Source organism: Patiria miniata, unplaced genomic scaffold (assembly GCF_015706575.1).
Source record: "Patiria miniata isolate m_02_andy unplaced genomic scaffold, ASM1570657v1 HiC_scaffold_29, whole genome shotgun sequence".
Taxonomy (NCBI): Eukaryota; Metazoa; Echinodermata; class Asteroidea; order Valvatida; family Asterinidae; genus Patiria; species Patiria miniata.
In genome coordinates, this window is record NW_024037068.1 from 7672706 (window position 1) to 7699864 (window position 27159).

Below are 27159 nucleotides of genomic sequence, written 5' to 3' on the forward strand. Positions count from 1 at the left end.
CATAGAAATTTCTTTGAATAAAAGTCGAATCGTTCATTCATGTGCACTTGTTATGCAAAGCAGGGGCAGTGGTTCAAGGATATCCAGTCGACTTGCAGAAAGTGTGCAAGAACGCGACTTGAATGCTTTTATGTGTCCACAATACAACGACGCTTTTTAGTTATTTCACTGTGTGACACAGTGAGAAATTTTGGAATCATAGGCCTAATGGCGTCAGCGATACTTGCCTGGGAGCTCTTGCGTACGACTTTCTATACTTTGGTACTGTTGTTTCCAGGACAATTGTGTGTACGGTAACCCGACGTACCAAGATTTTTAAAGACGAAATTGCCGACCTCAAACTTGTTAGTGCCATATTTGGCAACTATATGTGCGTTATTAGTTTAGTTAAACAAAAGAACAGGTTAATTAAACATAGTACCATTGAAGGTACCTAAAAGTAAACATAACAGCATAGAAGACCGACAGACAAACATAAAATGTTACAAAATAAACATATTTGTCTGGATAATTTGTTTAGGGCGTTACCGGCTAGTTAACACAAACTTGGTGTCAAATAGATCATGAGAGTTACTTTTCTTTGACTTTTCATACAAGTTTACATAAACTTTAACCGTATGACCTGCAGTGGCGTAGCCACGGGGGGGGGGGGGGGGGTGTGGGAGGCGACAGTCCCCCCCCCCCCCCCCATGAAACCTTGTCGTCCACCCCCCAGTCGCCTCCCCCACTGAGATTTTGAGTTTCGAAAAAAAATATCATTGATCTACATGACGCCCCCCCCCCATGAAATGTTCAAGCCCCCCCCCCCTCCCCACACACAGACACTGAAAAATTCCTGGCTATGCCCCTGACAGTACATACAGGGGACGAAGTTGGAAAAGAAACACGCATCGCGATATCGGAACGTTTGCGCGTAGTTCAGGCAAGTCAAAAGATCTATCGTTCTTTGTTTTTTTATCTTTTTTTCCATGGAAAGTGAATTTCGATTTTCAATTATTTAGCTTGACCCACCCACCCACAATTTGGAAAAAAGATCGAAATTTTAAAAACACTGAAAATTCTGAATGGCCCCTAAAGCTTAGCTGAAACTTCATCAGGTTAGTTGCTTAGTATCCTTCATTAGATTTTAAAGTCTTTTGTTGCTTCAAACGAACAAAATGCACAAATTACAAATGATGGACTGTAGCTTTAAATTGATCACTGCTTACGACGGAGACTACCCCGAGAACATTGTGTTCCAAAACGGACAAGCAAACACCGTGGATCAATTGTACAAGTACAACCGCATGGTTAACCTTTTTTAAACAATGTGGTTCATTTTTTTTCTCTTTCAAAAGAATATGTATAATGCCTTTTTTAGTTTTTGAGGATCTGAAAAGAACCAGGGGAAACTAAAGGTTTAGGACAGTATGTTCAACTCTTCGTCAGGATCCAGAGGGATTCCAACACCCAAAGATCTGTTATGTAGGATGACGGAAGCATAGAAGGTCTGGGAACAAAGTTGTATGTACATTATATGTGACCCATGGCATTGTCTGGAGAGGATAGGGTTCCAGATGTCACTGATGGAGAAACCGATATCTTGAGGTACCGTGTCGTGGTTGTAGATTTCGATGGTCACTCTGGATGCTACATGGAAAGTAGTGCCAGTTCATCTGCTACCAGTAGTATTAAGTGTGAGAGTATTCGACTAAGACATACTTGTACAAAATATCTGCGTCTGAAGTGTTAATTTAGTCTGGTCGATAGCTCTGACATACAGGATTTGGAACATTGTATCAGAAATCTCACAGAGGTTGCACTCCCTTTTTGGTTCTGTAACGCACGTACACACTTCTTATAATTACCCCCTGCTGGGTATTGTCGTAAAGTTCATCAAAGACATTGCTCTTATCTGCTTCCTGGCATAGACCTATGGTTGTCCTCGGCTTACCTGGATAAAGCAGGTAGATCATACTGTTCAGAATCTCCCCGTAACTGTTGATCTCTTGTTTCCTGTTGGGCAGGTTGGAGACCACTTTGACTATCACATCGCCTTGTGCAACTGAGAAGTAGTAGTAAACTCCTAGTCTGAACGTTTGGTCTTGTTGGTTCTTGTGAGATTGCAGCAGGTTGTGAATTTTCTTGGGTGCTTTATGAAAACTCGAATACCATGCTTTTGGAAGACACTTTGAATGTATGGGAAATTCAACCTAAAGTAAGGCAGGGTAATGGAACTATTGGGCTTTGGCATAGGGGACGCAATGTTGTGTGTGTTGGGGAGGGCTGATCTGGGATCCTTGGGCTTGTCTCTAGTACACCCAACCTAATTCAACCAGGGATATCTAGCTGTCAACGGGATCTTTTATATCTCTGTGCCCACACCATACTAACCACACTTTGGTATATCCTAGCTCCCTGGACACACAAACCACAATTGCCAGGCTATTATATGATCTATATTCTCATGCCCATTCGACACAATTTACGTACCACTGTCATGACTGTCCTCAAGATGCTCAGGCAATGGGGCCAAGATCAGTGTCCCCTACTCGCAACCTGAATGCCTGACTACAGGATCATTTTATCCTCATACCCATACCACCTAAACCCCCACTTCCACTCCCAAGACAGCAAAGTTACATATTATTGTCTACTCACGAGATTAACGTTCTGGTAGGTTAACTTTGCCCCATTTCTCCAATCGTCACAGTCAAAGAGATCATCCAGTGCATCAAGCATCAACGAGGTCCACCTGCAGATTCACCAATTCCTCGGGAAACACAAGCCAGGCACCCCAAAATCTACGAACAAAAGCATGTGCAGTCATCGCCTCACTTTGTCAAAATCACAAAAGTCCAATCACATCCTGTAAGGTGATAAGGGCAGCACCACTTTTGTCAAATGCGAACTTTAACAGCAAGGAGTGGGCTATCCTTGACGTTGGTTCCTACCATCCCCTTTGCAAAGACCCTTATTGTCCATTTAAAAGCGACTTCAAGGCAAATTCTTTATAATCCAGGGGTCTGGTAACGTCTCCCTGTACAGACTGCTCCCACCCACCAGCTCGAAATGCCCAATCTTCTTCAGACAAATGATGATGCACAAGCCGGATGTTCCACTGCGCCCCATCATGGCCTCAAAGGGGGAACACACGTACAAGACAGCTAGACACCTCACATAAATTCTGCATCCCCTAGTTAACAACACCAAACACCACATCAGTTTGCCATCTTCACCTCGGACCTAACCATCCAGCCAAACGACGTCATAGTAGTCAGCTATCGAGTCATTTCTCTCTTTACCTATACACTCAGCGCCAACTGACCTGTGCTATCATCAAAGACTCACAAGGACTCCACTGACGCCCCATATTGTATTCAGCTTACCCTGTGTCTTGCATAATCTAGCTCCATGGGATGTCATTCATGTATTCCATTAGTCTGGCCTATATAGTCCCAGAATAATTTCAGCAAACAACCATCACCAAGGCAGAACACAGACGACATGTTTGGCTTCATCATAATCATGTGATGACACCATCACCATATGGCAGCATGGGTTAGATAATATACGCCTTCTCTGCTGCCAAAGGTTCTCCTATAAATAAAAGGCCCATTGTTTAAGACAACTATACAGTTCCATCACCCCTTCGAGAGAATTTGAGTTGTATTTCCGAAACACTCGACGCATCCTCTACTAGCATGGCATCCAAGTTTTTATATAGAACCCTAAAATTGACAAACTGCGGCAATCTCACAAGAACCAGCAAGACCAAACGTTAACACTAGGAGTCTTCAGAATTGTATGCCAATGTAACAAAGTGTACATCGACGAGGCTGGTAGTGACCTCCCCAGTTCTACTTCTAAGACCATCAGAAAGTCGTATAGTGATCTTAAACCTTCCCAATCGGAGGCAAGAGACCTACGGTTGCCTGGAGATACTGAAGAGTATGCGCAACCTGCTTCATTCAGGTAAACCGAGGACAACCACTTCCCAAGATATTGGTATGTCTATCAGTGACATCTGGCGCCCTATTCTCTGCCACTCAATTCAGTGTTCACCTACATATGTACATTTGTACGCATGTTCTCATGCCTAAGTCAGTCTATATGGGTCTCCTGTGCCCTTGACAACCTACTTCACGACTTCCTTCCACTACACCGACATCCCTAAACACTAAAATCCCTAAACGCTAAAAATACCAGTACCTGGATTAAGCTGGACGGTGTTTAACTCATTCAAATGTTATTACATTTTCAATTTGCCAAGACCTTACTCTCAAATTATTTGTGTTAATTTTGATTAAGATCTTATCCCTTTCTTGCTTCTTAGACTTGAATTTCCTTCCTTGTTTTCTCTCAACTCTAACGAGTCACCTGAGGATTGCCAGATACATAACACTGAACATTCCTGAACACATCCAAGGCAACCACATGGAATAAATATTCGAAGAATTAAACAATTTTCGTGGTGCATTTCCAAGAATCAGTTCAAATTCCAGCGTTCAGCTTAACTTGCCATTTGTATTTCTCGATCAGACCTGGAATTGCTAACGTCATAATAATGGACCACACAGTGCTGTTCTGGGTAAATGAACTTTTATGACAAATACAAATTGCATAAATATGAGCTATAATGAAATGAAATTGTCAGAATCTAATCTGTGCTCCGCCTGAAAGAACAATTAATGGGGAAAAAAACAATTAATGAATTGGAACTACATGAATTTTCCTGAGCTTAATGTAATAGTATGCTGCAATTACACATTAAAATGAATATGTATGCAGTCGTGTATCCTGTTCAAGGGTTCGTCAACAATATAAATCGGACTATTTATTTTCCTTCGCTTAAAGAAAATGTGTAAAGAGTGTAAATCCATTTCAGAATAATCCGGAACAAACATATCTTTACATGTCACCACGGAAACTGCATTTTGATTAAAAGGTGTGGTTGATTTTTTTGTGTTTTCATTTAAACTTAAATCTGTATATCTTGCTTTAACTTCCTCCATTTTTGTGTTCAATGAATCATCTTTAAGACCATTTTTCATACCGTTATATTTGATGACTGTTCGTTCATAGTATTACCACAGCAAGGTTTTCAAATGCAATTTTCTCAATTTAGTTTTGCAACTGGTAAGTTGGCAGTCTTATTTCTGTTACTAAACTCAGTAACCCTAATGCTATATATATCATTGGAAAGCTCTTGTTTTGCAAAATCCAGATATGTCATTTCTTCAACAATTCCGTGCCCGAACACGGGAATTAAAGCGATTAGCCACCAAGGGCGGATCCGGGGGGGGGGGGGGGGGGGGGCAAAGGGAGCCATGCCCCCCCCCCAAAAAAAAAACGAGACCATTTTTTTTTTTTTTTTGTGACATCGCAATAAAGGCACTCAGGCAATGAGTACACCACCATCTTTTCCTCAAAAAAAACATTGGTTAAAGTGGTCAGAAATTGCCTCAGATCGCACCACAGAGCATCTAGAATCCAATTTTTTTTCGGGGCCCTTAAGCGGGCCCCGAACCCCACGCTGTAATTTTTTTGACCCACTTTTTGGGGGGTCCAGAAATTTTTTTGGCCCCCCCCCCAAAAAAATTGTGTTCTGGATCCGCCCTTGTTAGCCACAAAATGTCTAATTTATTGATGGCTGTATCCGGATATCTTGGCCGATGACGTCACGTTGTTATTCCACAGAAACCCCCGTTTTTCAAACTCCGGCTTCGACCTGCGTATCTGGGTCCAGCCCCATTGCCAACCTGCATAATGGAGCAAGAGCGGTGCCTAACGCAAGCCGTAGTTTAGAAAACGGCCCATTGGCCCACGGTATTTTTTTCTACGTACGTCCTACGTCATTTTTTTTGTATACATGTAGCTAGCTACCTACACAGTGAAACTGAAACTAGTGAGTGCTGAACTGTGAACATGTTGAACAATCGCTTTTGTAAATTTTAGACGGTTTTCTTCTGTTTGGAACGTGATATTTTGTAAGTATATTGAACACATTTGGAGGGAAATGTTCATTGATATTGGAACACATTTGGAATGTTGGAATTTTGTACACCCTTCTTCATAAAATCGTTTTGTTTTGTCGCCCAGTTTTCGGACAGACTGAGGCTATCGTTACGGCAGCCGGCCGTATATAACGCGATTATTAACTGCTGTCCTTGCGGAACCGGGTGGTACCATGAACTAATGGTACTCAAAGTCATGATCTTTGGCTGTTGGACATGTTGGAACCTAGCTCTACTGAGTGGAGCATTGAATTACGGGTACCCCTCCATACAAACGCTCCACCGATTTGCCATACTTTGGTAGCACCATACACGGTCGTCATGACGGTATGCATTTTGTGCATGCCCTCGCGAGGACAAGGCCCAAAAAAACTGATAAAGAAAATACAAATGAGGAAGACAGTAACCCTGGATAGATCCACACATTCATGACATTCCAATTTCCATATGACCCCTCAAATTGTTTCAAACAACCGGTAATTTTGAAAAAAGAACAAAATAGTCTGAACTTACCGCTCACAATTAAATGTGTCTGCCGAGTTGCACAGTCTATTTCACTGACATGACTGATGCATAATTCATTGCGCGCGTGTGTGACGTCACTATTGAAGAAAAACAAGTTGCGCTTACTCAATAGCTGTTTTATGTAGTCATATGTGCCCCGCGCCGTCTGACTGTGGGTTTTTGGTGCGGGGCACATATCAGTACATGAAACAGTCATTGATTAAGCGCGACTTGTTTTTCTTCAATAGTGACGTCACACACGCGCGCAATGAATTATGCATCAGTCATGTCAGTGAAATAGACTGTGCAACTCGGCAGACACATTTAATTGTGAGCGGTAAGTTCAGACTATTTTGTTCTTTTTTCAAAATTACCGGTTGTTTGAAACAATTTGAGGGGTCATATGGAATGTCATGAATGTGTGGATCTATCCAGGGTTACTGTCTTCCTCATTTGTATTTTCTTTATCAGTTTTTTTGGGCCTTGTCCTCGCGAGGGCATGCACAAAATGCATACCGTCATGATGATCGTGTATGGTGCTACCAAAGTATGGCAAATCGGTGGAGCGTTTGTATGGAGGGGTACCCGTAATTCAACGCTCCACTCAGTAGAGCTAGTTGGAACCAGAGAACCGTTGGCCCCTGGCCCAAGAACTATTTCTAGGATTGCCCCATTAAATGTGGCCTATTTACTGGACTACCTCCGTAAACATAGGCCACACATTCACATGTACAAACACGTGTCGCACTTTGCCAAATTTTGATTTTCACATTTAGGATTAGTTTGTAGGTTTTTTTGCTTTAGAAGCATACTCACCCTCTTTATAGGGTAATCAGAAAGTGCTGGCTTTTTCAGATGTCTATTTTTCGTGAAATTTCCAGATTCATTTGCACACATTTGCGTATCAAAATTTCAACATGAAATTTCACAAAAATTAGACATCTGAAAAAGGCAGCACTTGGTAAATAAAATGCAATACGTAATGCAATACGGCTTTGTACCTACATGTATGTATGTGGGACTCGCCCGACAATTAATGTCCAAAATGTTAAACATGTTAAAAAAGGCGATTCGTAGAGTCCTAGTTACTCGGACTAGCCCTGAAGGGACATCACACATCGAGATTTCTGTACAGATTTCTGTGATTTTATCGCACATTTCTGCGATGTCGCAGAAATCTGCGCAGAAATCTAGATGTGTGATGTCCCTTCAGGGCCACCATAATGATTGTGTCGTGCGCAAAGTTAACCATACCGGTATTGGGGAACGTAAAAGTACATATGTAGGTATGCACCCAGTTAACATTATGCACAGCCCACGCTCCGTTATTCTTGAATGGTACGGTAGTGCGCGCGTGTGAGGTACATGTATGCTTAGAATTTTCTAGGTCGGTCTGCCCGATTCGCCAAGATGGATTTGGTTTGTCTTGTCAATAGCGCCTTCTACCATTGATGTCGCTCAGCTGCGTAGCGCGCTAGACAGCTTGTAAGTAAATGAACATTGATCAAAAATCTTGATACTAGTCGTGCGTTTTTCCCCCCTGCATCAGAATCTGACTATACACAAGTGAAGCAAGGTCATACGTAAGATGGGGCGGCTACATGCTCCAAGTATAGATGCAGTGATGTTGGCATCCAGTGTATTTGGTGAGTTGACAGTTCCTAGTATACAAATATAACATGGTTTGAGGGTGGACAGTCGATATTCGCTCCCCGAGGTATTGGAAGTTGACAAACTAGTTCCCGAGGCGAAGCCGAGGGAACTAGTTTGTCAACTTCCAATACCGAGGGGAGCTAATATCGACTGTCAACCCAAAATAAACCATGTTATATTTGTTTTACTATACCTCATACAAATTCAGTTGCCGAATTTTGTTTTGTTATTATGCACCTAAAACAAAATTTGGGGAAACTTGTACAGCTCATCAAAAGATTCAACTTAAATTACTAGTTCGGTTCGTTTGCAATATAATACAGTTACTACAGTGACAGTTGTAAATACAGTTGTTTGCAATGTGTACAACTTTCTTTTGTACAGGAGACATCTTTACACGGTCTATACATTTTCTCCAGTACGGCATCATTGAGCTCTGGAAATTAACATTTACGCGAACCATGCAACCATGCATCTCTCCTGTGCGATGTTCGCGCGTGCGTACTGCACCCGTGCGACAGTTCCTCGATTGCTCTGTAAAGCGCATGCGTAGTAGACTGTCGCACGGGTAACCCATGCGACAGTCTACTACGCATGCGTATTTACTATGTGCGTGAATCCTCGCGCGCGCGTTTGGTAAACAGCAAGAATAACATCTGGCACGCGATGGTGAATTGACCAGTGAACTTTCGGCTTTCGATCATGAATATACATGTATATGAGGTATAGTAATTTATCATGTTGCTCATGAAGTGGATGAGGACTGAAAAAGACTACCTGTACATGAGCAGAGCACTGGAACATGAATACCCTCCTTACTAGCACTCCACCAAATAGGCATACTCTGACAACACCATCAAATCACTGATTGCCTTTTTTGGCATTCCCTCGAGGACAAAAGGCCCCCCCCAAAAAAAAAAAAAAAATTGGTTCTTGGTTCTTGGTTGGTTCTTCTCCTAAATACTCCACGTGGGAGTTTATACAGGAGGCCAGAAACACCGGGGCAAACCCGTTCTCTTAGCGATAAGTGTTTACTGGGTTCTTTTTTACTTGCATTTATACAACACACGGGACCTACGGCTTAATGTCCCATCCGAAGGACGAAGCAATAATGGTTAAGTGCCTTGCTTATGAGCACAAGTGTCCGCCGGTGGGCTGGAACCCACGTCACTGTTGCCTCTGAAACACCAGAACGTGAGTCCGGTGTTCTTAACCGCTAGGCCAAGGTTAAGAGAATACAAATGAGAAAGACAGTTACCCTGGATGGATCAACAGTGTACATTTGTGTACACAATCATGTAATTCCGTAAGACCCCTCAAATAGTTCCCAAAAAGTGGTACTTTTGAAGAAAAAAAACACCAAAATATTCTGATAAACTTACTGCTCACAGTTACACATGCGACTCCTGTGTTTGAGGAGTTGTGCCAGCCATTTCATTGCTGGTTGATCAAACCTAGTGTGACGTCACTATCGAAGAAAATCAAGTCGTGCTGAATCAATGACTGTTTCGTGTACTGATATGTGCCCCACGCCATATCACAGTTTGTGCTGTCAAAAGCGCCAAAAAGCCATACTGTCATACAGTGCAGGGCACATATCACTTCATGAAACAGTGGTTGACTCAGTGCAACTTGGTGTGTTTTTTTTCGGTAGTGACATCACATACGCACTCGATCAATTAGCAATGAAATGGATGGCACAACTCGGCAGACACATATAATTGTGAGTGGTAAGTTTATCAGATTTTTTTTTTTTTTTTTGGAATTACCGCTTGTTTTGAACAATTTAAAGGGAATATACAACATTTGGAACCATCAAAAAAACAAGACTACCAAATTATCATGAAATACCTTACTGGACTGTTGGTGAATGACAGTCAAAGTCATTCCGTAAAATCATTGCACCTGGTGTGCTGTCATTTTCAAGAAAAGTGGTATTTTATATCAATTTCCAATGCTGGTCGGCCGACCAGCGTTGGAAAAACCCGACTTTTTTTTCTTCAATTTCTGCCCCTAATTTACCAAATTTATTCAGTCTACATTTTGTTTGCAATTGGTTAAATGTCCGTGAAAGGGTGCAAGCCAACTAGACTGGTCCCCTGACTTCACAATTCCCCAACGTAGTCTTTAAATGGCTCTGTTTCATTTTAAGTGGGGTCAGGGAACCAGACTACAGGAATACGATTGTTTTTCTTGGTTTTTCCAGCATCTACGAACACAAAACTTCAAAAAAGTCAGTGAAACAATATTTGCTGTAAAGTACTACTAATTCCCCAAAACCATCCATTTCTGAAACTTAACGGCAAAAGCAGATGATTCCCTTTAAGGGTTGTTATGGAATGTCGTGTATCCAGGGTAACTGTCTTTCTCATTTGTATGCAAAAAATGTATGACCGTGTTTCAGTGATATGACGGTGTCGTCAGAATATGCCTACTCGGTGGAGCGCTAGTACCGTACGGAGGGTACCAAATTTCCAGCGCTCCACTCAGTAGAGCTAGCAAAAGACTGAAGAATTTTTATATTTTGTTTGTAGACAGATCCATCAAACAGAGCTGTTGTCAAGTTAGTTGTCTTTTCTGCGTACCAGCCGTTGGTTTTCATGAGGTATCTACATGTAGTAACTCATGCTTAAATTCATTGCATCATTGAGATAACAAAAGCGCTGCATGGCTGGTCTAGCTCATTAAACTCGCCATGCTTGAGCGCAAACACCCGTCCAGTCTGCAGATTCTCGCCCTCCTTAACAACTGCAGACTGATCGTCCAGAACGCAGATGGAATGGAGAATAACGGGCAGTCAATTTCACGATGAGGTCTTAGGCAATCACAGTCAAGTCACTGTTCACAATTCATGTCACTGTTTGCTGGTGTGTACATGTACATGTAGTTGATATTAACTCCTGAGGAATTGACAGGGTTACCAAACAAGTTTCTGAGACAAAGCCGAGTTAACTAGTTCGCCAACGTGGTTTAAAGGGAATGTACCGGTACATCATTGGCCATGTTGGCTTTTGCTGTAATTTTCAGAAATGGAGTATTTGACATGTTTGAGGGGTTAGTATAATATATCAAATATTGTTACACTGACATGTTTGAAGTTTTATGTTCGAAAATGCTGGAAAAACCAAGAAAAACAAAATTGTTCAAGTAGTCTGGTTCCCTGACTCCACTAAAGATGAAATGGATCAATTTATAGTTGCCAGAAAATTGTAAGGTACATGTTGTTTGTAAGGGAACCAGTCTAGCTGGCCTGCACCCGTTCATGAACATGTAACCAATACCAAACAAAGTTTGGACTGAAAAAAGATAAATTTGGAGCAGTAGTTGATATACTGATCAATATATAGTTAGGTTTTTCCAACGGTGGTCGGCCGACCACCGTTGGAAATGTATACAAAAATACCATTTTCTTGAAAATGACTTTCATAATTTTACAGGATGCTTTAGACTCTCATTTACCAACATCCTAATAAGGTATTTCTTAAAAACTTGGTAGTTTTATTTTTCGATGTTTGCAAATGTTGTATATCCCTTTAATCACATGTACATAAAGTACCAGTACAATCGTTAAACCTAACACACTGAGTATACTGTATGTCGGTGAAGGGCAAAACCTACATGTAATTTGATTTACATCACCTGCAACGCAAAATTCCATCTTATGAAAAGTTAATGCAGTACCCGCTGCTATACATCTGATTGGAACCAGCCAACTGATCCCGTTAGCTCGGTGGTCGAGTGGTGAGACATCTGCACTAGAAAACAGGAGGTCGTGGGTTCGAGTCCCACCCGAGTGATACTTTCCAACTCAGTCAGGAGGTAACTGAGTATACAGTGTTTATGCATACGTACGTCTGTGAAGGGCAAAACCTAATTTGAACCCTAACCTTCCCAATTCCTCGGAAATTCTCTTTGCCTAATGGAGGATTTCAAAGGCATTGAGGTCATTTGAAAATCAAAGCGCTGGAGGATATTGCAGGATTGAGGGCATTTACCTCTGGAGGATAATAGAGGATCCAGGTTAGCAGGCCCCAACTGATGCTGGATGAAATTGGTGGATACAATGTAGATGCTCTGGTTGCTTTTGCAAAAAATGTATTGGAGGATTTATAGGCTGTTACTTGAGCAGGATGCATCCAGCATACATTTGTACATACCGGTACCTCTTTATTCCAACTTTTTAGGGCCTTGGCATTGCCAATCCTTAATACAGGATGACAGCAGCATGTACAGGCATGACGCGAGGAAGTACATCTGCACCCGATTTCATCAAAATCATTGTAACTTACAATGTATCGCTCTGATGCGTCGCAGCTGCGACGTGTCCTATGATCCATTTCACAAAGCACGTCGTAAACTTGTGTGCGTTGCGTCGATGGTGTATTTTAAATTATAGCACAAATCAGTGACTTTTTTATATTCAGCATGTTCGGCGTATAGTAAATAGGCGACTGATAATTATTCAACAAAGAATGCAGATTCGTTGGATCTCCTCTCGCAAAAGGTTTAAAAACGTAAAACAAAATGGCGGACGTGTGATGTACCGTAATTTTAAAGGATAAAAAACCTCTTGGTGGACTGCAAAGCTACTTTGAACATGTTGAAATTTCAACTGCAATACTCCAGACTAATTCATAATTATTCCAGGCATTTTCTATGTACAACTTTACATATGTTGTCTTGAAATTATAGTCTCGTTTATATATTTTTTTTATGGCATAAAACTGGCTACAAAAAGGATGGTTCTTATTTTGCGATGACCACTAGACACGTTGTTACTTGAGACATGTTTTAAGCCATTGTCAAGGAAATTACAACGCGTTCAACACATCGCAAGTTCCGTGAAATGGATCATATGACGCGTCACGAGTTGCGACGTCTTACACGTAGCAACCTGGGTTGTGACGTGTTGCAGCGCTTCGTGAAATCAGGTGCAGGCTAATGAACTGATAAGTGCATTGAAATCCGATTATAACATGCCAGAAAACCCAGTGGAGGATTTTGGAGGATCCAGGCAGAGACCTCCAGCGACAAAAAGTGAATGATTTTGAAGGATTCAGATGCTTAGAGTTTTTTACTCTTTGCCATCGGGGATATTGGAGGAATCGGGCTGCTTCTGGGCAAGAGAGCTTAGTCAAAGTGAGTTAGGTTAATCCAAGTAAGCCTTCGATAATAATTTGGTAGGTTTCTCTTGGATAAATGCAACTGATCCTAGATATATACGCTGATAACTGTCCATTATTTACACAGCTTTAGTAACAATTCATGTGGCTCAGGCTACCGCAGTGACAACTTCAAGTACTCCTGCCAAAGTGAAACCTTCAGCGAGCTACAAAGCCAAACCATCAAGCTCCACGCCGACTGTTCTCTCACTGCAAGAAAGATTGGGTGAGTATCACACAGATACAGTTATACATGTATAGTAGCACCGGACTCATGTTCTGGTGTTTCAGAGGCAACAGTGACGTGGGTTCGAGCCCGGGCGCGGACACTTAAGCAAGGCACTTAACCATTCTTGCTTCGTCCTTCGGATGGGACGCAAAGCCGTAGGTCCCGTGTGTTGTAAAAGGCCTAACGCACGTGAAAGAACCCAATATCGCTACGAGAAGGGGTTCGCCCCGGTGTTTCTGGCGGGAAGGATGTGTATACATCAAGTTGGTGTGATGTTGCCCCCCGGATGCTTTGCCGACTATATAATCAGACACAGGTAGTAGCGAGGTTCGACTTTAACGGTAGCCAGCTAGCCAAATGCTTGTCAAAACGGCGGCGGACAAGTCAAATTATTCCTTAACACTAACCCTCCAGGCTGTTTTGGCTAGAAACCCTGCCGAACACAGCAACATGCAACATTTGTCTAAGTGACAAGCCTGCCCAGTGCAGCAAGATCCATCAGGCCAAAAGTCTCAAGGCCAAAACAGTCTCAGAGTGTGTGGTCACCGAATGCAGCACGATGCAACTGTGACATTATTCAATAGGACAAGCTCTCATTAAAGATATAGTCCATCATTTGTAATTTGTGCATTTTGTTCGTTTGAAGCAACACAAGTGTTCAAAATCCAATGAAGGATACTGAACAACTAACCTGATGAAGTTTCAGCTCAGCTTCAGCTGTATATTCCGAGAAAAACAGCATTCTAGCCTCAATTTCAAATCAAAAGTTGCTGAATCATGTTTTGAATTGGGCCTGAATTCAGCGTCCGAGACACGTTCTTACTGAGCGGGTTGCAGCTATGCGCGATGTCGCGCACTGATCCGACGAATTACAAATGTATAGCAAACCGCATGCGCGTGTGCGACGTGCCAATGCTTGCGCACGCTTCGCCAAATAACAAAACGAACTACTAGTTTAAATTTTCCTACGGTGTGTCTTAAGACGCACCCTTGGAAAGGCCTTCTTTTGTTGTTTACTTCAAAATGACAGCTTGCCAGAAAGAATAATTTCACAGGGAGTTTAGTCCCCTTACTATCTTTCAACCAAGTATGTTTTTCAACAATAATTACATGTACACCAGTTACTTTTCGGATGGCTGCAAATGATGGACTCTGGCTTTAAATCAGATGAAAGAATGCATCAAAGTGTACCAGACTTTTCCACCTGATTCACTGTGTTGTGTCTGGCAGTGGTAGGGTTAAGTAGCCTGGCTGGAGAGTCAGAAATGTTGGGGCTGCGGCAAAGATAAAAAGACAGGAAGAAATAAATCATAAAATTCAGAAAGCTAACCTGTATCAATTTGTGTCTATTATTAACTGTTCAGGGGTAAATTCTGATCTGTTTATTAAAAACACTTACAAGATTGTGTCGGGATACATGTTTTACATGTATGCACTTTGTTGTTTATGAGACACTCTAGCAAAAATAAAACATGTGGGCTAGTGAAAATGCCCGCTGGCTAGTTAAGGCTCTGAGGCCAAGGCATTGCACAAGGCCGAGGCCATGAAAATTGGCCTCTAAACCGGCCTCGATCTCCAACACTGGCCCAGATCTACATGTACGTGTTCGTAGGGTGAGGCCTATTGCTCCTGACCTGTTTCCATGGGTTTCCGACAGAATATTCTTCTGGGGTTTTACTTCTAAAAAATATCCTTCAAGAGCCACGGTTGTGGGCGCGTAATTCCTTCTAAAAAATATCCTTCAATAGCCACAGGTTTGTGGGCGTGTAATTCCTTCTTAAAAAATATCCTTCAATAGCCACAGGTTGTGGGCGCGTAATTCCTTCTTAAAAATATCCTTCAAGAGCCACAGGTTTGTGGGCGTGTAATTCCTTCTTAAAAATATCCTTCAATAGCCACAGGTTTGTGGGCGTGTAATTCCTTCTTAAAAATATCCTTCAATAGCCACAGGTTGTGGGCGCGTAATTCCTTCTTAAAAATATCCTTCAATAGCCACAGGTTGTGGGCGCGTAATTCCTTCTTAAAAATATCCTTCAATAGCCACAGGTTTGTGGGTGCGTAATTCCTTCTTAAAAAATATCCTTCAATAGCCACAGGTTTGTGGGCGCGTAATTCCTTCTAAAAAATATCCTTCAAGAGCCACAGGTTGTGGGCGCGTAATTCCTTCTAAAAAATATCCTTCAATAGCCACAGGTTTGTGGGCGTGTAATTCCTTCTTAAAAAATATCCTTCAATAGCCACAGGTTGTGGGCGCGTAATTCCTTCTTAAAAATATCCTTCAAGAGCCACAGGTTTGTGGGCGTGTAATTCCTTCTTAAAAATATCCTTCAATAGCCACAGGTTGTGGGCGCGTAATTCCTTCTTAAAAATATCCTTCAATAGCCACAGGTTTGTGGGCGTGTAATTCCTTCTTAAAAATATCCTTCAATAGCCACAGGTTGTGGGCGCGTAATTCCTTCTTAAAAATATCCTTCAAGAGCCACAGGTTTGTGGGCGTGTAATTCCTTCTTAAAAATATCCTTCAAGAGCCACAGGTTTGTGGGCGTGTAATTCCTTCTAAAAAATATCCTTCAATAGCCACAGGTTTGTGGGCGTGTAATTCCTTCTTAAAAAAATATCCTTCAATAGCCACAGGTTGTGGGCGCGTAATTCCTTCTTAAAAATATCCTTCAAGAGCCACAGGTTTGTGGGCGTGTAATTCCTTCTTAAAAAATATCCTTCAAGAGCCACAGGTTTGTGGGCGTGTAATTCCTTCTAAAAAATATCCTTAAAGAGCCACAGGTTTGTGGGCGCGTAAATCCTTCTAAAAAATATCCTTTATTAGCCACAGGTTTGTGGGCGCGTAATTCCTTCTTAAAAATATCCTTCAAGAGCCACAGGTTTGTGGGCGTGTAATTCCTTCTAAAAAATATCCTTCAATAGCCACAGGTTTGTGGGCGTGTAATTCCTTCTTAAAAAATATCCTTCAATAGCAACAGGTTGTGGGCGCGTAATTCCTTCTTAAAAATATCCTTCAAGAGCCACAGGTTTGTGGGCGTGTAATTCCTTCTAAAAAATATCCTTCAAGAGCCACAGGTTTGTGGGCGTGTAATTCCTTCTAAAAAATATCCTTCAAGAGCCACAGGTTTGTGGGCGCGTAATTCCTTCTAAAAAATATCCTTAAAGAGCCACAGGTTTGTGGGCGCGTAATTCCTTCTAAAAAATATCCTTTATTAGCCACAGGTTTGTGGGCGCGTAATTCCTTCTTAAAAATATCCTTCAAGAGCCACAGGTTTGTGGGCGTGTAATTCCTTCTAAAAAATATCCTTCAATAGCCACAGGTTTGTGGGCGTGTAATTCCTTCTTAAAAAATATCCTTCAATAGCCACAGGTTGTGGGCGCGTAATTCCTTCTTAAAAATATCCTTCAAGAGCCACAGGTTTGTGGGCGTGTAATTCCTTCTAAAAAAATATCCTTCAATAGCCACAGGTTTGTGGGCGTGTAATTCCTTCTTAAAAAATATCCTTCAATAGCCACAGGTTGTGGGCGCGTAATTCCTTCTTAAAAATATCCTTCAAGAGCCACAGGTTTGTGGGCGTGTAATTCCTTCTTAAAAAATATCCTTCAATAGCCACAGGTTGTGGGCGCGTAATTCCTTCTTAAAAATATCCTTCAATAGCCACAGGTTTGTGGGCGTGTAATTCCTTCTTAAAAAATATCCTTCAATAGCCACAGGTTGTGGGCGTGTAATTCCTTCTTAAAAAATATTCTTCAAGAGCCACAGGTTTGTGGGCGTGTAATTCCTTCTAAAAAATATCCTTAAAGAGCCACAGGTTTGTGGGCGCGTAATTTTCTCTAAAAAATATCCTTTATTAGCCACAGGTTTGTGGGCGTGTAATTCCTTCTTAAAAAATATCCTTCAATAGCCACAGGTTGTGGGCGTGTAATTCCTTCTAAAAAATATCCTTCAATAGCCACAGGTTTGTGGGCGTGTAATTCCTTCTTAAAAAATATCCTTCAATAGCCACAGGTTGTGGGCGCGTAATTCCTTCTTAAAAATATCCTTCAAGAGCCACAGGTTTGTGGGCGTGTAATTCCTTCTAAAAAATATCCTTCAATAGCCACAGGTTTGTGGGCGTGTAATTCCTTCTTAAAAAATATCCTTCAATAGCCACAGGTTGTGGGCGCGTAATTCCTTCTTAAAAATATCCTTCAAGAGCCACAGGTTTGTGGGCGTGTAATTCCTTCTAAAAATATCCTTCAAGAGCCACAGGTTTGTGGGCGTGTAATTCCTTCTTAAAAAATATCCTTCAATAGCCACAGGTTGTGGGCGCGTAATTCCTTCTTAAAAATATCCTTCAAGAGCCACAGGTTTGTGGGCGTGTAATTCCTTCTAAAAAATATCCTTCAATAGCCACAGGTTTGTGGGCGTGTAATTCCTTCTTAAAAAATATCCTTCAATAGCCACAGGTTGTGGGCGCGTAATTCCTTCTTAAAAATATCCTTCAAGAGCCACAGGTTTGTGGGCGTGTAATTCCTTCTAAAAAATATCCTTCAATAGCCACAGGTTTGTGGACGCGTAATTCCTTCTAAAAAATATCTTACAGCAGCCACTAGTTTGTGGGCGCGTCATTCCTTCTATAAAAGCAAAAAAATATCCTTCGACAGCCATTCCTATACCCGAATGTAATTCACTATGAAAAAGATCGCCTTCACTCATTAAATTTAAACTTTCAACTAAATTACGGGTAGCAGCTCACTACGTGAAACATGGTATGGTGTTACCTCTACCCAAATAAAGTTTGTTTAATTCATTTATATCCGTTATTGTTTTCACACTTTTCCTATAATTTACCACACGCCTTTAAACACATACAACCTTCTTTTGTATTAAATCAAAAATTACACCGAATTTTATTATAAATAGTTATAAACGATTGATTCGTATCGATTAAAAACAGTCGATAACCTCATTAGACATTATAATTGTAAACAGTATTGTATAATTTTCTTTGAAACTCAGCCTTCAAGTTTTATCTGTAAAAACTGTAAAAATTATAGGCTCATGATATACTCAAACCATATCTGCTAACCTCCAAGTGAATACAATTTTTAACATTCCTAACCTTGTTGGTAATTTGTAAAATATTGTATAGATTATAATATTTCTAAAAATTCCAGTTAGTACTTTTGTTCCTTCAAGTATAAATTATAATATTACTAAAAACTCAATTTGGTACCTTTGTTTCTTCAAGACAACCGGAATTCCCTTAGCTGAATAATTTTAAAATAGTATCGAAATGTAATAAATTATAACCACAGAACTGTGAGTATATCGCGTGCATTTTGAGTTCTTATTGTTTCCTCTCTGTGTGCTCTCTGTGTCTTTGAACTACCTATCCCCTCGTGCCGGGTTTGACATTACTGGATCTTTAACCGGTCGTCAAGTCCACCAACGGGCACATTCCTGAACGGTTTTAAAACCCATTTTCTTCCACGGCGACTATCTGAACGTCCGGCGTATCGTGAGGTACGTTAGGGACTGTAGTGGACTTTAGGTTCACTCAAACAACAAAACAATCTCTTCATTGTCTTCTCTATACAGTTTTCTTCAGGCTTACCAGCTACAGTGCCTATAGTCTTGACCCAAGACGTCAGTCACCAATAGTGATGGTTGCATTGTTGTAGAGCGCCCTTGCACTTGTTATTTACTTTTTGGCACTAACCTCTTGGGAATCTTGCAGTGATGGAGGTGTGGCCGTTTTTATGTAAATTAGACCCTGTATTATCTTCAAACAAAACGGCAGCTTGATACCGAAAGTGGCTCCTACAAGGGTACATGTAGCGTTGCAATTTGCAATGCTTGATCACAGCTTGTAGTGCTTACATGTTTGTTTACAACCGTAGCGCGAAGACTATAATCTTTAAAAAAAAAAGGCTTAGGCCAAAAAAAAAAGTCTCCGGTTTCTGGTATGCGCGCGCGTCGCCGTAGCCATGCGCGTCGGCAAAATGAAAACGTTTTTTTTTTCAATACAAGATGATGTCTCAAAACCGCCAAACTCACTGGTTTGACTGGAATCCTGCTGCTGCACAATTTTAACGTGTTTTTTTAGATGGGGTTATGATCGAGAATAAGCTTTATGTGGCCTCTCTGGACTCCCATATATTTGCACTAAGTTTAGTCGGGCACCATTTGCAGTCATCAGCCAACATTTGAAGCCCCCCCCCCAAAAAAAAAAAAAACAGGTAAAAAAAAAAAAAAAGCCGCGTCGCCGCACCTTTTTTGGGGCAAGCTCCATACCAGAAACCGGAGACTTTTTTTTTTTGCCTTAGCGTTCAGCACTAAACGTTCACTGTTGCGCATGTGACTGACTAAAAAATCATTTCGGGATCACTGTTTGGTTCCGTAGGAAAGCCTAGGAAGAAATTAAGGAAAAAAAAAAGTGAAATGGCTACTACAGGATTCCCAAGACGGCGCGCTCGTCTAATCATGCCGTTAGATATTATACACGATCCACTATCAATCTTTAGCATCTTGGGCCAGGACTACAGAGCCTAGGGGCTTTTGAGGAAAACTTGGTTTATGACCAGAATTAAACAATAATTTCTATAATCTCTTCATTTGCAGAGATGTTGAAGAAGGTGTTGCCCGATTACGGAGTGTTCAACCAAGGCACCAGCATGCCATTCGACGAGTCGTGGAAGATTGATGAGTGGTCTGCAGAAACCGTGGCCCCATGGTTAAATCCAGGTACATCACAAATCCACAAGTAGTTCCTCAACGGCTACAGGGGGAGAGTTGGGGGAGACCACTAGTAGATTAGATTAGATTAGATTTCTTTATTTTCAAGCTCAAAATTACATGAAAATTGATTTCCCAGTGTACAATTTAAAATATGTATACATACAATAATTTAAAAAATACCGGTACACAAAAACATGACAAAGCCAAAATATATCATAACATGTACATCAACAAAAACACAGTTACAACTATACAATCATAAAAACTCTAGGAGCAGTAAAGTAGGATTTCGGGCTGTCCGGTGATTAGGGAAGAAAATGAGGAAATAAGACGGGACAGGATGGAAAAAGCTGGGTCTGGCAATGTACAAAATGTATAGGACAGGGTATGATTGATGGGTAGGGGGGTGAGAAGGGAAAGGGGGGGGTAGCATGGAAAGAGAGGATGAGGGAAAAACATTGGAACAGGGTAGGGTAGTGTAGGGAGGGGCTGGGCTGAGTAGAGTTGGGTATGGAATAACTGAGTTATTAAAACAGACAGCTTACAGCCACTTATCTAGTAGTCTGAGTATCACCCATTATCCACGGAGCCCGGACTCCTGTCTAACATCTCCTGTCTAAGCATGCAGATTTATGCGATCTCGCACCTCAGCCAATCGGAGTCGACTTTACTAAATCGTGACGTCATTCATTCCCAAATCAGGACTAAACGTTTGGTTGGTCAATTCGAATGCAGTGTTTTGTAATCCAACAACAGCCGGGCGCGTTATCGAGTAACATGACATACATAGCCGGTGACGCAGAGCTTTTTAATCCATTGTCTATGACGCGCAACGGGTGAATGACGAAGACCCGATATAGAAAGCGCCCACTGATTGGTCAAAATCTAGGAGGTCAAGAGACAGGGTCTTGCCTAATTAATCAGCGAATCTGCTCACATATCATAGACCCATGACATTCCTGTAACATAGACTACTTATCTAGGGCATTTGAATGAAATAAAATCCACCACAAGCGTAGGGATAAAAACTATCTGGTGAATGTCGAGTTAAAAAGTAGGAGGGAGATTTGAATGTAGGTGCCCATGCCAGGCGCCATGCCTGATGCTCATGCGAAGATGCTATGGGTTCTTGAACATTCGAGAGAAAAAAAATATTAGTATTGCGTAGTTTGGACTTTACCCACACGAACCAGTACGCGCACGTGATGTTTCCCGTACGGCAATGTTTGCAGAGATCCGTTCCATGACATTTGTAAAGAGTTTGGAAAAGAACAGCTTCTGTCGTATTTCCTTGTTGAATAGGTGCCTGTGTTAACCAGTACGCGCTGGAGGCCGTGTAAATACACAAACGCTTTGCGGTATTTGGCACAGATGACAGATGAGCACGCAGGGAGCGAGGCCATAACTATCTGTCAGCAACCGAGCGAGGCCGGGAATGCCCGAGGGGGATGGCTTTTTCAACAATAATTACGCCAGTTACTTTTCGGATGGCTGCAAATGATGGACTCTGGCTTTAAATCAGATGAAAGAATGCATCAAAGTGCACCAGACTTTTTCACCTGATTCACTGTGTTGTGTCTGGCAGTGGTAGGGTTAAGTAGCCAGGCTGGAGAGTCAGAAATTATGGGGCTGCGGCAAAGATAAAACGACAGCAAGAAATAAATCATTAAATTCAAAAAGCTAACCTGTATCAATTTTGTGTCTAATTTTATCAACTGTTCAAGGTTAAATTCTGATCTGTTTATTAAAAACACTGACAAGATTGCCTCGGGATACACGTTTGACATGGTATGCACATTGTTGTCCATTTGAGCCATAATATAGATCTGTGACGTACAGTTTTCGATATTGATAGCTTTCCTTGAGGGTTATGCATTTAAGTTCGTTAAACGTTGCTAACGTGACTGAAGGTGTGATCGCTTGGTACATGGCATAGACGGGTTTACGGCTTCTGACTAGTGCCCCTTGAAGAAAGACATTGACAAAATGTGGAACTACATCTAGTGCCATGGCCTAGCGGTGGAGTGTCATGGCCTAGCAGTTAAGAGCACCGGACTCATTCTCTGGTGTTTCAGAGGCAACAGTGGCGTGGGTTGGAGCCCGGGCGCGGACACTTGTGCCCTTAAGCAAGGCACTTAACCATTATTGCTTCTTCCTTCAGATGGAACGTTAAGCCGGAGGTCCCATGTGTTTTTTTAAAGGCCTAACAAATGTAAAAGAACCCAGTAACAGTTATCGCTAAGAGAAGGGGTTTGCCCCAGTGTTTCTGGCCTCCTGGTTATACTCCCTTGTGGAAGTCCTTAGGAGAAGAACCAACCAAGTACCAAGTACCGAGTAGTACCAACTACTGGGTAGCTTAGTTGGTAGAGCACCAGAATGACAGTCGGTTGTAACACACCTAATCAGTTGCGGTTTGTTTGAAATATTCATTATTTTTAGATGGGAGCTTTGATAGTCAGTTCAACCCCAACGTGGACGCTGACGACTTCAACATCCCCACCATGAAGCCCTTTCACTTTGACTTTGACGATAACGACTTCCACAAGCACGACGATCTCTTCAACGCCAACAGCAGCGGCATGGGCAGCTACACCTGGATCACGATGGCCGTCGTGCTGGTCGTCTTCTTCAAAGTCACGGTGATTGCGGTGATGATCGCACGCAGGATGCGCTACAGGCAGCACCGAGTTGTCGTCAGGAGCTCCAACAGTGAGTGGGGTGATCCTTTTTTTCCTGAGTCGCAGAGTTTATTTCCAAAACGCGATGTATCCATTTGAAAAATGTGAAAAATTCCCGTGATTATGAAACGTTATATAACAAATAACAGTATGGCAGCTGTTTATATGCTTTACTTTTCATTTTATTAATTTATTAACTAGTTCGTGTCGGAGGACGTGATATGACGCACTGGCTGTTTTTTTTTTACACAGGCACGGCTAAGGGGTTAAGACGTCAAGATTGGCTCGACTCTCCTCCGGGTGACCTCTAAACATACTAATCCTGTGTGCCTTTTGTGCACACACACACACACACAGTCTGTGAAGTCTGTGGAGGCAGATCGTGTGTTGATCTTGAATTGGCCGTTGCACACAGCCTATTGTGTTGTACAATTTACGTCCCAGTGCACACCCCGGAGTATTGAAACATATCAGGTTTCGGCAGGAAATATCATAACGGTTTTGTTGAAATTACTCTTGCGCATCAGTATTTGGCATGTTTGGGGTATTAGGCTGTATATCAGAAGTTGACTGGAAAATTGTGCGTTTTGCGAAATCAAATTCGAAACCGAACTGACCTGGAAAAAGCCCAAATATCTGGCATGGGCAACTTTGTAAAGAATCATACCGTACTATTTCCTGAAGACGCGTAATGTTACCTAATAGTTGGCCTACACTTTATAGATTGTGCAGTGTAGACTGCACGTTCACCCAGTGGGTTGACGTTGGTCGTAGTCAGTGGCGTCGCCAAGGGGGGGCCAGGGGGGGCACGTGCCCCCCCTGGAAAACCTAGTGCCCCCCCGAGTGCCCCCCCATCAAATGCTGGTGCCCCCCCTATCCTCTGCAAAATTCTGCGCGTTGTTAAAATCATTACCTCAAAAAAAGCAATTTCTGGAGATATCTTCAGATCGAATTTAGCATCAAATGGTGCCCCCCCTATCCTCTGCAAAATTCTGCGCGTTGTTAAAATCATTACCTCAAAAAAAGCAATTTCTGGAGATATCTTCAGATCGAATTTAGCATCAAATGTGGCACCATTTTGCATCTAGCCCATCCTCCGTATGCGAAAATTTTCCAAAGGGGAGGGGGGTACCCCCCTCCCCTTAGACCCCTCCCCCAGGACGGCGATCCGTATCCACCTAAGTGCCCCCCCATCAAATGCTGGTGCCCCCCTATCCTCTGCAAAATTTTGCGCGTTGTTAAAATCATTACCTCAAAAATAGCAATTTCTGGAGATATCTTCAGATCGAATTTAGCATCAAATGTGGCACCATTTTGCATCTAGCCCATCCTCCGTATACGAAAATTTTCCAAAGGGGAGGGGCGCACCCCCTCCCCTTAGACCCCTCCCCCAGGACGGCGATCCGTATCCACCTAAGTGCCCCCCATCAAATGCTGGTGCCCCCCCTGTGCCCCCCCAGATTGAAAAGTCTGGTGACGCCACTGGTCGTAGTGGGCACACTAACTCTGCAATAATATTGCACTGCATTAATTTGCAAACTGTTTAATTTTTTTTGGGTGTTTTTTTCTGTTTATTTCAGGGGTTTTTTTCTTAACTGAAATGACCTGACCCTAAAATCGCAAACGCGAAACCAACCTGACCCGACTGAAATGATGGAAAAACTGAGCCGACCCGAAGTCGATTTTGGGTTATGTAGGTCGTTTATCGGTTTCAGTTCAGGTTTGCACAACATTATTAAGGACATGTTCATCCTCAATGGGCTCATTGCATCGGTTATCAGTGGCAGGATTCTAAACGATTCCATGGAATCATCGTGTCATCATGAAGTTATCAGCTTTTACACGATGCAGATAACTTCGTTGTTGGTAGATTCAAAGGAGTTCGTTCTGAACCTTGCAGATGATATCCTACTTTTTCAGTGAGTTCATTGCGAATAAAGTTGTGCCTAATTTTGCAGTGCACTGGTATGGGGAAAATTAGAAATCTGTTAGGAATTTTCAAATGGCATTCATCTTGGGCTACAGGACAGAAACTCTGAAGAGTTTAATAGAGCATTTCCTATGCCCATGACTAAGATAGCAAGTTAGCTCTTCTGAAAGCATTTGTACATGTACGAGTGTTTTTGCGTGCAAACATTGAATGATACAGTGTGCCAATAGATGTTTATGTGTAATGACTGGTAATCACTCTTACAACAAACTGTATTACAACATTTATTCATTTCTTATTTTAACTGGGTAGCCCATTCAGTGGAATCCACTGGTCTCCCATGGGGCCCAGTAAAGAGAAGACAGTGTGAAGAAATTACAGTTTTAGAGGTGGGAGCAAAAGCCCTGAAGAGTATTCTGAGGGAAACCCACGGAATCATGTAGGGACTGAAAACCCAATCCACATATTGGCCCAGGCGGGATTCGAACCCGGGTCACCGCAGCGGACAGGTGGAAGTACCCCTACACCAACCTGACTCCCCCTAAAATAAAAATAACCCTTAGTTGGAAAGCAGCAGCCTATCCAATCCAAGACAAATGCCATGTAAGGTGCCGTATTGTGAATTGCACCAACTGGGTTCCAAACTAGGTATGTCCCATATTCATAAAAGGAATGTACTTTATGGAACAGGAAAGTACAATGTACAAAGTTTCAAGACCAACAGTCTTGGATGTCCATGTAGTCAAATCCTTGCCAGTCCAACACAAGGCCACCACAAGTCATCCGATCTCATAGCAAATGACAAGCTATTGAAATGAACTTTGACAATCAAGGCGTTTCTCTGATACTGTTCATCCCTTATTACTTGTAACATGACCCTAAGCTTGGACATGTACAGGGTTCCTTCTGGGTAGGAAACACAATATAGACCCCAAAAGCAAGTCTTTAGAAATCTATCTGCCCCATAAGGGAAACACTATGGAGTTTGAGATTTCATTGAGAACAAAGGAGAACAAAAGAAGGGAAACAAAGGTCTTCCCAACAGGTACATGTATATGTGTGATCTGATACACCGTGCCCACTGGGGACATGCACACAGTACGGAACAGAATATTGTATACATCTTCACAGGGCAATTTCTATAGAACCTTGTCTCCACAAGGTTTTCACAAAATAGATATATATGGATTTTACTTGAAAACTAGGAATTTCCAAGGTACATGTACATGTACATGTATGGTGATCTGTTTGCAAATGGTGGAGTTTTAGAAAAGGGATATTAAGTCCGAATTTCAGCCAAGAAAATTAATTCTGGTTAAAATAAGAGCATTTTGAAACTGTACTTTCAAACTTGAAAACTTTAGTACACGAGAACAAAGATTTGTCTCCACAAGGATACAAATTTCAGTATGTGTGTATCAGGCTGTGTGGTTTGACTTCTGTGATTGACTTGACCAACGACTCCGCCCTCCATATAACTTGCTGTTCTTCATTCTCTGTACAGGCAACTCGGTCACTGTACCCAGCGAGTTCACCAGCGACCAAGCCCACCTGGTTACCCCGGCCAACATCGTCTACGTGGACACGGTTGGCGCTGCGCCCCCTCCGCTACCGCAGATGTTCACGCCACCCCCGTATTGTGAATCCCTGCTGCCCAATAGCCAGGGTGGCCCCACTACACCAACTGAGGAGCCGCCTCCATATTCAGATTAGGTAGGGGATGTGCAAGTATGAACATTTTTGATACAAATTAAACAAAAGAGCCACCTGACCAAGTGATGATCATGCATTCCAATTTGTTTTTCTTCAGGGGAAGGCCATTTGTAAACCGTGTCAGTGGGCTGTTATTGTACAAATATAACATGGTTTGAGGCATGGATTTGTAGGTAAATGGTTACAGCCTACTAAAGCACTAGTCTGGTCTATGATATGTGAGCAGATTCGGCGATTACTTATGCAAAAAAAGTCTGCTTCTTAACCTCCAGACTCTGACCATTTCTTCGGTCACCCATTGTTGTATCACAAAAACATGGCATTTGAAATTGACCAATCAACAGCTTAGTCCACATTTCGAATCGAAATGATGTCACCCATTGTTGTATTACAAAAACATGGCATCTAAAATTGACCAATCAACAGCTTAGTCCACATTTCGAATCGAAATGATGTCACCCATTGTTGTATTACAAAAACATGGCATCTAAAATTGGCCAATCAACAGCTTAGTCCACATTTCGAATCGAAATGATGTCACCCATTGTTGTATTACAAAAACATGGCATC

The 27159-nt window shown here is 42.0% G+C and overlaps 1 protein-coding gene across 2 annotated transcripts; it reads left to right on the forward strand.

Annotated features, from left to right (window-relative positions):
* Positions 1-5839: 5839 nt before the first annotated feature.
* Positions 5840-26995, forward strand: LOC119735624. 2 transcript variants are annotated; one of them, XM_038209407.1, is made up of 6 exons: positions 5840-5969; positions 8050-8146; positions 13404-13541; positions 20152-20274; positions 22708-22977; positions 26381-26995. In XM_038209407.1, exons 2-6 carry the CDS (start codon positions 8089-8091, stop codon positions 26587-26589), a joined length of 798 nt encoding a protein of 265 aa, XP_038065335.1. In that variant the 5' UTR covers positions 5840-5969; positions 8050-8088; the 3' UTR covers positions 26590-26995. The 2 variants fall into 2 exon arrangements, with proteins under 2 accessions (XP_038065335.1, XP_038065336.1); XM_038209408.1 differs by having other exon boundaries at positions 5863-5887.
* Positions 26996-27159: the final 164 nt, after the last annotated feature.